The sequence below is a fragment of the Convolutriloba macropyga genome, chromosome 14 (assembly GCF_964194025.1).
Source record: "Convolutriloba macropyga chromosome 14, txConMacr16.3, whole genome shotgun sequence".
In the NCBI taxonomy this organism is placed as follows: domain Eukaryota; kingdom Metazoa; phylum Xenacoelomorpha; order Acoela; family Convolutidae; genus Convolutriloba; species Convolutriloba macropyga.
Genome location: NC_134481.1, coordinates 46,830,284 through 46,844,503, shown reverse-complemented (window position 1 = coordinate 46,844,503; position 14,220 = coordinate 46,830,284). Strand labels below are relative to the sequence as shown.

Genomic DNA, 14,220 nt, shown 5'->3' with positions numbered 1-14,220 from the left:
TTGTGTGTTCTCTACCTGACTGCGCCATGTCATAATTTAATTCCTAAGCTGCACGCGAGTATCGAAGTCAACTAAATATATCTTGATCCAAAAAGGGACAAAAATGAGTAAAAGTCACAACAATTGAATTGCGACTGTTCTGTTAGAACGTATAAAGAGAGTGAGTTGATCTCAGGCAGATGTTTAACAGAAACAGACAAAAGGCAATACACAATGTACAAGGTTATATATACAATGTTGAAGGTCACGCTAGAGATCGAACGACGAATGAACAATTGTGAGTAAACCTGATATCCATGAACAGTAGTAGAGACTATCCGGTAACGCGATAGTCCGAGACTGAACGTAATTGAAATGGTCGCGTGTACCACAACTCTTTTTTAATTTTTTAAGTTTTATTTTTTTAATGATACAGATCATTGTGGACTACTTGATTGGAGTTCATAAAAACCAATTAGCTCAAAGAAAACCAATTAGTTAGCATTACTACTACCGACACAGTCCTCAAAAAATACATAAGGCTCGCTTACACCTGTTCTATTTACCACAAAGATCATTATAATTTCTTGTTTAAGGATCATGATTTTTATCTTTATAACTCACAGATCCGTGCAATTAGTGCTAAAATTTGGAATAATATATTGGTTTAACCTAGTAGAAAATGCCATGCTGCACATTACTGAACCTTTAGATCGGTCATCAAATTGGTTTTTCGATTTTGCCTGTTTTGTTTCTTTGTTTGCTTCTTTGTTTTTCTTGAAATCGGAAACATCTTTTATAATTTATACATACATTAACAAAAGGTGTAAAATAAAAGACAGAAGTTAAACATTATTTTGTTTTTAGAACTAGTACACAACATAGAACTTGGTGTTTCAAGTTTTTGATGTTAAGTAGGAGAGGGTGTGTGGTTTCAAGCTAAATTTTTCACTGTGTTTAGATTCAAAGATGCGAATAGCAGTATTGGGAGCGACGGGGCAAACAGGTTACGCTTTTTGCACCCTAGCACTCAAAAACGACCACCAAATTGTCGCCGTAGTAAGAGATACAAGCAAAATGAACGGCCTCGTATCGCAAAATACAGATCAAATCCAAGTTGTCCAGACAAATATTCTGGACCCAAGTGCCCTGGCTAAAAATCTGGTCGGGGTCGATGCTGTAGTGTCGTGTCTGGGCAGTAAATTTGTACCCCCCTGGAAAGAAGAGAGCACATTTTACACAGACAGTATTATATCTATAGTTTCAGCAATGCGTGAAAGTAATGTCCAGCGATTAATTTGTATATCGGCTGCAATGCTGAGATCTGATCAAAATCTACCAGAAGTCAACTTTAAAAAACCGACGGAGTTGTTCAAAAACCCTTCGATGGTTTTTCGCAAGTTCGTGCGCACAGTTGCTGTTAGTCACTTAAAAGATATGGAAAAGATGGAAAATTTCCTAATGCAATCCTGCCCCGATATCGAGTACTCGATTATGCGGCCCTACGCTCTGATCTCAAAGCCTATGAGTAATCGGGAAGTTGCTATAGAAACGGACACAGATCAGATGGAAAACTGTGCTTTCCATATTTACAGAGAAAATTTGGCGCAAGAAATGCTGAATGGATTAGAACAGAACCTCTGGAATCAAAAGACGGTCTGTGTAGCAATGCGATGCTGAAGTTACGATGAAAATAGCTGTCTGACCACACCCCCCCCCCCCCGGTCCCTCTCTCCCTCCCCCTTGCCCTACATCGTTGAACAAATTTAAGATTTTCATCAAACTGCGTGAATAAATTAGTGAGTAATGAGTAACTTTGCAATGATTTATATATCAACGAGATAACGTGACTATTCGCATAATCTAAGAATTTAACTTATTTTGATGAGCTTGGAAGCATTATTTATAGATTGTTTCATTCTATCGGGGGGGGGGGGTCCAGTTGAAGTATGAATCAAACTCGGGCGGGAAGGGGGAGGAGGGATGTTGCAGCTGAGAAACCCGCGTTGACCTCGTTTTTGAAACTTTCTTCATCTGCAACTAAGTAATACATGTAGATGTGCTTTTGCCTGATTAATTTTCTTAGGAGTAAATGCAAAAACATTATAGGAGTCAAAACTTTTAAGGAGTGAATTCTGAAATTGGCTTAAATATTATGTTTTGTGTTGCCAAGATCTTGTTTCTTAATACTCATGCAAAGATCTTGTAAGTTGTAAAAATTATTTTGGTCATGTAGCATTTCAATACCTGGACAAGATTCACCACATGTTTTAATATGTCTCTTATCAAGGTCTAAAAGTTCTGATCGGCATTGAAAAGGTCAATAGCTACTTAGGGTATTCTATCAATTAACGGATACCGTTTTATGATTTCGAGGTCAACTCGGGGAATTTATTATCTGGTTCAAATTGTTGTTTAGTGCTTCGTTAAATGTATGTAAGCAATTGGAATAATTAACTGTAAATCTTAGATTATCAAATGTAACTAACACTATATTGTTTTGTAATAATGTAATCTAAAATTAAAATATAAATTTCTTCGATTTTTAAATTTCAAATTACAGAAGCCACGTTTTTTTATGTTTTGATTTTTGTTTGAATTACTGTTAAATTAATAACATATTAATTCATCCAATTCACGTTATTTACAGCAAATATAGATAATCCAATGCAATTTCATGCAAATATCTGCGCATGGAAATGCTGACTGCTTGACTGTTCTCCGAGACTGTTCTCTGATTTCAGATGGGCCGACTCTATCCCGAAATCACCCCAACTAGGGCCGATTTTTTTCCACATTTTTATCTATTTTCAACACTGATTATCAGAGAGTTGGAGAAAAAAGAAGAGTTCAAAAACTCAGGATACTGACTTAAGTAAGATTCGTCTCGAATTACGGAACAAAGTGGGTAAAGTGTTTCAAGTTAACAAACATAAGCTTAAACCGTTCTGAAAAACCACATTTTTTACAGGTTCATTTGTCTTGCCGGTTTTTAGTCCCCTGTAGACTCTATGTGCTAAATTGACTGCTGAAACTTGGAACAAAGTTTCATTTTGAAAAAAATCGGAATTTTGGTCGACTTGAGGTCTTTTAGGTGGGGGGATTTGGGGGTCTGAACTTACCGCCCTACAGCCAAATGGCAGCTTCCGGCTGATAGAAGGTTATCTGCAGCAAAAATTAAAAATTACATTGTTCCTAGATTCTCTTTTTAGCTCTTTGACATAAAACTTTATGTTAGACATCAGGAGTCCCAAACAATGAAAATTTTCAAAAAATTTTGGTGACATTTTTTCATAATTTTTTGGGTTCTAAAATGGCCTGAATAGGATTTTGGGCTACAAAAGAGAATTCAAGAGTGATTTTTTTGTTGAATTCACTTTTTTCACTGAGCCAGTATGTGGGGTTAAATCATCAAAAAATTCTTGAAATTTTTAAGTAAAAAATTGGGTCCTAAAATGGTCTGAATTGGATTTTGATTTCTAAAAGAGCACTCAATTGTGATTTTTATTCACTTCAGTTTCTTATGCTATGCAGCAGGATGAGAGGAAAAAGGTCAGTTGATAAACAGAAAATTATTCGTTGTATTCTGTTTTGAAGCTTTTTTTCTTTAAAAGATGTACTAATTCAAAATGCAAAGAAAAATAATTTTCAAATCAATCAGTCTCAGAGTCATGTATAAAGGCTTGGGATTGTTTTATAGAACAAACTCTTTTCGGCTTCCGCTAAAATGAATGAAGCGGGAGTCTCCTGGTAGGTTTCAACAATTTGATCAAATTTTTCTTCAAAAACAACAACATCTTTCATTTCTTCATTTGTGTATGAATGTTGTCGGAAACCAGGATCAAGTGTCTCCCTAACAGACGCTTCCCCTCGACTTGGCAGGTCAAACACACGGTAAATTTTGACTCCCCATTCCGCATTCTTACCTATTTGTTTGGCGATAAACTCAACTCTTAGACTGTAATGGCCAAACGGTGTTGTGGTTTTAGGCTATGTGTTGATATTACGCTTATCGTTGTACGCACTCAATGTAGTTTTAGATAGACAGTGTGAAGTTGACGTTTCTCCGAGTTTGAGACAGACTGTGTGAATCCACGAGTTTTCTCGGAGTTGAAATTATTGTCTGCAAGTCGTAAGAGATTGCCCTATAATGTTTTCTTGAAAAATTTTCAGTTCCCTTGGCAGACATTTAGACCTTCTCCCCTGCAGTTGTTGAATAAATATGAGAGTTAAGCTGCCCAAAACTCTTCGAATCCCGGGTCTGCAAGTTCTATCTTAACTTGAGGACAGTATTTCCATTACAGTGATCATAGATTTGATGATGTTCTGGAAAATTTGTATGATCAAAACAGCTTTTCAACGTTGAGTTTTGAGCTAACTCTTCATAAAAGTTGACCCTCTTTATTTTTAGTTTAAAAATCTGTGTCAGAAGGCAAAAGTTGAAACCTAGTTTCTTTCTTCAAGACGCAGTAGTAAAAATCCAGAATAATGAGCGTGGATAGTCATAATATGCTAGCTTTCACTCTACTAGGCTTAGTCCGGCGACAAAAATGGTTTGCCTGTTTAATTAGGGACGAAATGTTACCCTGCATGACAGCATTGAGGAGTTTGGAATCGTTTCTGACAAAAATAGCAATTTATTTAATTCCCAGGCTTTCACACTTTTTTCTGGAGTTCAAACTAAACTTTAACAAATATAAGTCTTGACTCAATTTTGACTCGGCTGGGTGACGTTTGTTTGTCTTCAATTGAATGTATGATGAAAAACATTTAGTGTTTTTTTGCTCGATGCACTTCATTGACTTTTATTCCGTTCGATGCAAAAAAATTATTTTACGGTAATTAACTGCATAATTCTTTTAAGGGTAATATGATTTCGTCCTCAATTTTTTTTGTTGTTTTTTAAAATTTCGAGAGCAGTTTAGATTGATATTTAACTAACTCCATAAAATCAGGAGGCTCCTTATCCGATATTAGGGAAGGTTGTTGCTTTTGTCATGTAGTCGTTCAAGGTAATCGAGGTCTAATATCACAAGGTATTTCAAAAGCCCCTCATTATCACCGTTCAGTATCTCCTCTAAGTTGACGTGCTCCCAGTTTCCAAGGTTTTTAGGGTAGATGTTGTTGTAGCATAATTCTACCTTGAAGGCTGTTGGCTTCAATTTAAAGTTTAAATGAAGGTTCTTTTGTTTCGTCAAATTTTTTGAGACTCGAGCTGTTAGCTACTTCTAATCGTGACCGGGATGCCAATGCCATACCACTTCTAAACATTCGTCTTGTCAAATCTCATGTGATAGGATTGGCGAAAAATCCTAGATGGGTTTTTCAAAAACTTTGAGGCACGCACTTTCAATAAATTTGGATCGTGTAGAACTGGACATATCTTTTGGACACTGGAAACAAACCTCAAGAATGTCTTCTGGACACTGGAAACAAACCTCAAGAAAGTCTTCGAATTTTTTAATGGTTGTTTTCCTTAAACAGTTTTCTAAGTTCATTGAGTTGTTCCAGAGAGTTCTTATTTTTGTGCTCACTAAAACTGTTTTTCTAATCCTGTGTCAAGTTTTGATGTTGCCGAACGTTTTTTGAACAAACAATCATATGAGTCAATGAAATTTCCCCCATTGCTTTCAACATTTTCAGATCATCGGCACCATGTCCCTTGTTGAAGTAGTCCAATAGAGTAAACTTATTGTTGGTTAACGTTTGGATTAGCTTTTCTAAGCACTTGGCTTAAATTGAAAGCTGTCTATGAACCTCAAAAAGTTGTAAACTGTGACGTCATCTCTTTTACACTTCTTTAGAAGCTTAGAAAAGTGCTTTTTTGATATGATACATATCATAGTTTAGAATATCAGGCGACACTGTTGGTGTCAAAACAAGTGCTCTAAGCTTGAGGTTACGCTCGTTGTGTACATATCCAACAAAGCGTCCAGTAAGTGGACAATTAACAATTATGTTGTCTTCACTGTTGATCAATTCGATTTTGCAAGTTCAGCAGCATCTATAAGCTATCATGAATAGCGCCACTACGGTGAGCTAAAAAACTTGCGCTTCTGAATTTAGAAAAAGCGAGAAGATTTTTGTGATTTAGCCAAAAGCCGTTCCATAAAGTCAGGTCCTTTATAAAAATTCGAAGTTTGTTGTTATCGTGTTATTTCGCTCGACCGCTATGATACAGTGACTCCAGATTTGAAGTTTTTCAATCAGGCACGTACATGAAACTTTTAGTCTATTCTTGACTGTTGACACAAGTAAAGTCAACAATTCTAGGCAAATTATAGGTGACAAGAACAGACTTGCTGCGCGTAATTGTCCAACACAAGTTTGTTTTTTGGGCTCAGGCATTGTTATTAGTACCAAATCATTATCGTAGCATGATACCATCATTATTGTAGTGAGCTGTTAGCAACTTCTAATCGTAAACTGTGTACCCATGTCAAACCACGACTGATTACTCGTTCTGTCAAATCTAAAATTTTAACAATCCTAGATGGTTTTTGGAAACTTTGAGAGAGACACATCCCCGTAAATTTTAAGCCGTTTAGAACTGCAAACAAACGAGTTCATAAGCCTCGTGACAAATTGCTCTCAATTCTTCAAACCAACAAGCGAGTTGAAGGACATCTCCTGTTAATTCTTTTAGATTGTTTTTACTAATGATGTCCTTAAACCGTTTTCCCAGTTCCTGAAAATTTTTAGAGATGTCAGTTCCATTATCTCCTAAAGTGTTTTTCTAAATCTTTGTGTCAAGTTTTGATGTTTCCAAACGTTTTGTTAACCAATCAACATAGGAGTAAAGGAATTTATCATTAGTTTTTAACATTTTCAGACGATCGGCTGCTTAACCCCTCTAGAAGTGCCCAATAGAAAAATTTTATTGTCGGTAACGTTTGGATTAGCATTTCTAAACTGTCTAGTATAAATTTCAAGCTGTCTATGAACCTCAGAAACTGATCAATTGCGACTTCATCTGTTTTACACTTTTTTATTTCAATATACACACCAACGTTTAAAGCAATAAAATTCTTATCATTGCTCAGTATAACGTCATTTTTTGAATTCTGGGAAACTTAGAAAAGTGCTTTCATGATATGATTAATATCAAAGCTCAGAAAATTGTGCGGCTTGATTGGTGTAAAAACGATCGTTCTACGCTTTAGGCAGTCTATAAAAATTGAAAACTTTGAACCTCAAAAACTTTACCTTGTGACTTCGTCTGTTTTACACTTTCTTGGTTCAATGTACACAACAACGTTCAGGGCAATGAAGTTTTCATCATTGCTCAGTGTAACGTCAATTTTTAAATTTTTGGAAACTTAGAAAACTGCTTTCATGATATTCATATCATAATTCACAAGATTGTTCGACACGATTGGTTTAAAAAAGATGTATCTACTCTAAAGAGGCTACGCTAATTGTGCGCATATCACACAAAGCGTCCAGTAAGCTTACAATGAACAATTATTTTGTCTTCATTGTCAACCAATTCATTTTTACATTTTCAGCAGCATCTTTTAGTTTCCGTCATGGATAGCGCCACTTCGGTGAGCTAACGAAATTTGTGTTTCTGATTTAAGAAAAATTGTGCTATTTTTCAAACTTAGCTAAAGGCCTTTTTATGCAGTCAGGTCTTGTATAAATGTTCAGCATTTGTTGTTGTATGTTTATGTCGCTCAACCACCATGATACAGCGACTGCAGGATTCTCTTTCTTCAATCGGGCATGTAGTTGGAGGAAGTTGTGGTATATTACTGATCTTTGACACAGGTACAATCAAAAACTCTAAATCAAGGTAAACTATAAGTGGCAAGACCAATCTTGCTGCGTAAAGGTCAATTACAAGTTTGTTTTTTTTTTGGCTAAGGCATTGTTACTAGTACCAAGTCTTTATCATAAAATGATCGTATCAATATCATAGCGAGCTGTTACTAACTTCTAATTGCGAAACCAGGACTAAACACGATATACCGATGACAAACCACGACTGATCACTCGTTCTGTCAAATCTGAAATGTTACGATTGGTAATCAATCCTTGATGGGTTTTACAAACTTTGAGGCAAGCACTCTTCGGTAACTTTTAGGCCGTTTAGAACAATACAAAAACGTTTTTTGAAAAAATCAACAGATGAGTAAGGGAAATTGGCCTTCGTTTTCCCCATTTTCTGCTGATCAGCGGCCTCTGCCCTGTAGAAGTTGTTCAATAGAATAAGTTTTTTCTCAGATAATTTTTGGTTTAGCTTTTCTAAGCAACTTGTCAATAGTTGAGAGTTGTCTATGCACCTCGAAAGTTCGTAAATTGTGATGTAGCTTCTTTTACACGTTTTCTTTCAATATACATACTAACGTTCAAAGCAGTAGTTTTCATCATTATTCGGTATAACGTCAACTTTTTTTTCTGGGAAGCTTAGAAAAGTGCGTCGATGATATGATGCATATCATTGTTGAGAATTTTATGCCACACAATTGGTGTAAAAAATTCTATTGTTGAGGTTACAATTGTTGTTTGCATATCAAACGCAGTTTTCAGTAAAAAGACAAGGATCAAAGAATTTGTCTTCATCGTTGATAAATCCATTATTTCAATTCCAGAAGCATCTATAGGCTTTCTGGGATAGTGCCCATTCCGTTGAAATCAGGAAATTTACGTTTCTGATTGTAGAAAAAGCGTGCTAATTTTTCGAATTTAGCTAAAAGCCTTTCCAAGCAGTCAAGTAATGTAAAAATGTTCAAAATTTATTGTTGTCTGTTCAATTCGCTCAGCAACCATGATACGGTGACTACAGGTTTTTTGTTTTTCAATGAGGCATGTACTTGAAACTTGTGGTCTTTTCACGACTGTTGACACAAGTGCATTCAAGGATTCTATATCAAAGTAAACTATAAATGGCCATAACGATCTTGGTGCGCAATTGTTAAACACACGGTTGTTTTTTGGGCTCAGGCATTGTCATTTGTAACAAGCCATTACAGTAACATGATTTTTGATGACTAAGTAACGATTCTTTAAATTTGCGAACGTGAAAGAATTTTCGGCATCGAAAGTTTCCATCACAATACTTTTTGCCGCTGATCTCTGAAATAGGTTTGAGTAAGGTGATGATTAACAATTAATGATACTTTTTTTTACGGTTGCCCGAAAACAGGAAGTCAAGAATGAATGCAAAGTCTGTTTCATTTGGTAATTGAAGCGGCAGAAGTTGTTTGTCCTGAAAACTTTGAAAGTTTTCTTTATCTAAAAACTTGAGATATAGGTTATTCTATAGTCATTTTTTTTATAAACAGCTTTCAATTTTTTTGTATTTTTGATAAATTTTCCTTTTAAGTAGTCAGGACTATCAAAGTTTTCCTAAAATTTTCTACCTTAAGACGCCTAATTGAACTTCATTCCCGACCTCAAATTTCAATATAATCATCAAGCTCATGGGCATATCAAAGTCAACCACACTTTGTTCTGCTGATGGATTGTTTTGTGATTCTGTTTTGGCTGGATCCAGTGATTCTGTTTTGTAAACCAGCTGACACCCTGCAGTGAACAATAAAAGAAACAGTTATCACTTTCCGCGTAGGGGATGTGTTTTAGGTTTGAATCTCTTCTCTACAAAAGCCCTTCTGGAAACGTATGAAGCTACAACCGCGAACAAGTGCACACCTTATCAGTCATAGGGAAACTTTATCGATAGACAGCGACTGCCAACCACTTTCATGGCTGGAAGAGGAGACCATTGGGGTGCAATCAACTAGCTCCGTATACGTTTCACCTAAAAGTCCAGTGTGATACAAGGATATTTTGCTAGTATTTAACTGAATTGTAACTCTCTCGGAGGCTCAACCCTTTGGAGCCTCAAATCAGCGGTTATTTACATGTCTTGTGGATACTGGTTTGTGTGCTTCATTACTAAAACTGAAATGTTCTTCTGTTTGGCGAAAAGATTTTCCATAATATCCAACAATTTGAATCAGGGGTGATTTCAATAATAGTTCAATAGATCTACGAAGATTTAACTCTGAGCTAAAGTTGCTTTGCTCTTAGAAAATTTGCATTTCTTTTTTTGACATATTACAAAAAGAAAAATGATGAGAAAATGCTGTTGGAAATAGATAATTGGTTGAAAACAATGCTACATTATTGCTACGGCTCCCTAGAAAGCTTTGCCTAAAAAATTGAGTTGTACTGGACTGCAGTAGCAACTATGCGGAGAAACTCATTAACTCATCTCGCAATTTCCACAAAACTATTTTTCTTTAGTCATCATGTTTTCCGTTGGAGTGATCATAATTGGTTGCAGATTTGGAAACGTTTTTGGGAAGAAAAAACAAAGAAAAACATAATTCCACTGATAAAAGTCTTTTCAAAACTTTACAATCTGTTCTGGAAGCTGCTTTAACATGCAATAGATTCGGTATCCGAAAAAATTTTTAATATCCAATGAATTCGCAATATATGACTTATTTGTATCGTAAAACAATAAATTTTTTTGATAATCAAAGTCCGTTTTAATTTCAACCTTCCTTTTTCAACAATTTAAATTAATTTTTAGTTGGATCTCTTTCTAACTAACTTTCGTTCTGCAAATAAAAATGCCTCTGATTGCTAATAAATCACTAAGCGAATTGCTAAGTCTAAATCTGACGCTTTTAATCGCGGAGCGAACACCGCATAAAAATTGTCTGAAAATAACAAAAATTCAAAAAACAAAATTATACGCAATTTCGCACCGCAAAATTACTCAATTTCCAGTAAAAAACAGAAATGAAGAACTTCGCCAAAGAAAGCAACGATCGAATAAAGAAAAAATGTCTGTACGACAGCAGTATTGAAGATTTTTGTCAGATTCTGTAAGTCTCATCTGCTTCTCAATAATCCTTTATTTCATCCAAAAATTTATTTAATCGTTAGTGCCAAAACAATTCATTGACAATTCAGTTCGAAGATATCAGGTTCGTAATGAAGTTTTGTTAACCCAGTCACCAATCAATCACTTTTAATGGTAAAATGCTAGTACTAAGAAAGAGCTCAAGATTTAAATGAATTCACATGTGAACTTTGAAAGATAATTAATAGGTGAAAACCTGGAAAGGTGTTTGTTTTGTTTTTTTTTGTGCGTGCGTGCTTGCCTACACACACATACAACCACACACTGATACATACACACATAAATCTATATATATATATATATATATATATATATATATATATATACATACCCGGGTTGAATTTTCTTTGATTTCATACAAAGATCATATATGATTTCATACTGTCCATACTTGATTTCTTAGTACGATCCTTGTATGAAACCAAAAAAAATCATATATGATCCTTGTAAGATTACCAAGAAATCATATATGATCCTAGTACGAATACCAAGAATCATACATCTATATTTTGAAAATCTTTAACAATTTATGTTTTTTTGTTTTTATTCGGTAGGGCATCACCTAAATGATACCCCGGCATCACAATGTGATCCACAAAGTTATTCTTTTAGCGCACACAAAGAATAAAATGTGGATTGCAAATGCGATATAAAAATTTTATAATCCTCTGACTACATTATACGAGAATTTGTGGCACCAGTCAATGTATTATGTGTCATATATGACCTTATATGAAATCCAAGAAATTTTTTCAACTTCAAAGGAAAATCAAAATTATACAGTTTTTAGTCTTTGATATTTTTGTATGATCCTTGAATGATTTCTAGGAAATCATATATGGTCCTTGTATGACTACCAAGAATTCATACATTTCATATATGACCTAATATGATTACTAAGAATCATATATGACCTAGTACGAAATCAAAGAAAGTTGTATGATCGATGACCCGGGCATATATATATATATATATATATATGTATATATATATATAACTAAATAAATATAATTTGCATATTATATATATATATATATATATATATATATATATATATTATATAGTTATGTAAAGATACGTTTTTACTGGGTTTTGGGATTTCCGGAGATAATTGTGAGAGCAGCCAATTATTCAAATACTTCCAGGGATGTTCAGACTGCTGAATATCAAGATTCATACAATACGACACTAATACTTTTGAGGGGAGCGATAGTGTTCTTATAAATAAATTCCAACAAAACCAATCGTATTAACATATTGACTGCAGCTACCTTCCCAACTATGCTATCTTAGGAATATTTGAAATAATGATTAAATTGACCAAAAGAACTGAGTTAAGAAGCTTTATCACTGAGACCAATGACAGTCTCAATAGTAAAAGAACTTTTCATACAGCACTCCGTAAAAGATAAAGAAGCAGGACTTAAGAGTTTTTGGTGGGTGGTGGGGGGGGAGTAAGTTGATTTGTTGGCTAGAAACGCTATCAAGACGTTCTCCAATATCGCTCAGGTCAAGTAACCGCGTTACCATTTCCCAAATAGTCTGTATGTCCCCACCCGAGTATCCTTCTCTCACAGCAGTGTCTATCCACCCCCAAGAGATGTGATTAATTATTTTAATTTGGTCCTCTTTTCCTCTTTCTCTCCTCATGTCTCCATTTCTCTCTATCTCTCCACAGTCCTCAATCAACCCCCCCCCTTGCTAAGTCTAAATCTGACGCTTTTAATCGCGGTGCGAACACCGCATAAAAATTGTCTGAAAATAACAAAAATTCAAAAAACAAAATTATACGCAATTTCGCACCGCAAAATTACTCAATTTCCAGTAATAAACAGAAAGGAAATTCGCCAAAGAAAACAACGATCGAATAAAGAAAAATGTCTGTACGACAGCAGTATTGAAGATTTTTGTCAGATTCTGTAAGTCTCATCTGCTTCTCAATAATCTTTTATTTCATCCAAAAATTTATTTCATCGTTAGTGCCAAAACAATTCATTGACAATTCAGTTCGAAGATATCAGGTTCGTTAATGAAGTTTTGTTAACCCAGTCACCAATCAATCACTTTTAATGGTAAAATGCTAGTACTAAGAAAGAGCTCAAGATTTAAATGAAATCACATGTGAACTTTGAAAGATAATTAATAGGTGAAAACCTGGAAAGGTGTTTGTTTTGTTTTTTTTTTTGTGCGTGCGTGCTTGCCTACACACACATACAACCACACACTGATACATACACACATAAATCTATATATATATATATATATATATATATATATACCCGGGTTGAAGTTTCTTTGATTTCATACAAGGATCATATATGATTTCGTACTGTCCATACTTGATTTCTTAGTACGATCCTTGTATGAAACCAAAAAAAATCATATATGATCCTTGTAAGATTACCAAGAAATCATATACGATCCTAGTACGAACACCAAGAATCATACATCTATTTTTTGAAAATCTTTAACAATTTATGTTTTTTTTGTTTTTATTCCGTAGGGCATCACCTAAATGATACCCCGGCATCACAATGTGATTCACAAAGTTATTCTTTTAGCGCACACAAAGAAAAAAATGTGGATTGCAAATGCGATATAAAAATTTTATAATCCTCTGACTACATTATACGAGAATTTGTGGCACCAGTCAATGTATTATGTGTCATATATGACCTTGTATGAAATCCAAGAAATTTTTTCAACTTCAAAGGAAAATCAAAATTATACAGTTTTTAGTCTTTGATTTTTTTGTATGATCCTTGAATGATTTCTAGGAAATCATATATGGTCCTTGTATGACTACCAAGAATTCATACATATCATATATGACCTAGTATGATTACTAAGAATCATATATGACCTAGTACGAAATCAAAGAAAGTTGTATGATCGATGACCCGGGTATATATATATATATATATATATATATATATATATATATATATATAAATATATATATACATATATATATATATATATATATATATATATATATATATAACTAAATAAATATAATATGCATATTATATATATATATATATATATATATATATATATATATATTATATAGTTATGTAAAGATACGTTTTTACTGGGTTTTGGGATTTCCGGAGATAATTGTGAGAGCTGCCAATTATTCAAATACTTCCAGGGATGTTCAGATTGCTGAATATCAAGATTCATACACTACGACACTAATACTTTTGAGGGGAGCGATAGTGTTCTTATAAATAAATTCCAACAAAACCAATCGTATTAACATATTGACTGCAGCTACCTTCCCAACTATGCTATCTTTGAATATTTGAAATAATGATTAAATTGACTGATTAAAAAGAACTGAATTATGAAGCTTTATC

General features: G+C 34.3%; 1 protein-coding gene across 4 annotated transcripts in view; it reads left to right on the top strand.

Moving 5' to 3' along the window:
- The window catches only part of LOC142352825 (uncharacterized), a 31,359-nt gene extending 29,663 nt beyond the window's left edge, over positions 1–1,696 (top strand). For all 4 annotated transcript variants that reach the window (XM_075404968.1, XM_075404967.1, XM_075404969.1 and 1 more), the window contains one exon: positions 941–1,696. In XM_075404968.1, coding sequence (XP_075261083.1) covers positions 949–1,659 — 711 coding nt within the window. In that variant the 5' untranslated portion in view covers positions 941–948 and the 3' untranslated portion in view covers positions 1,660–1,696. The remainder of the gene's footprint in view (positions 1–940) is intronic.
- The last annotated feature ends 12,524 nt before the right edge of the window (positions 1,697–14,220 follow it).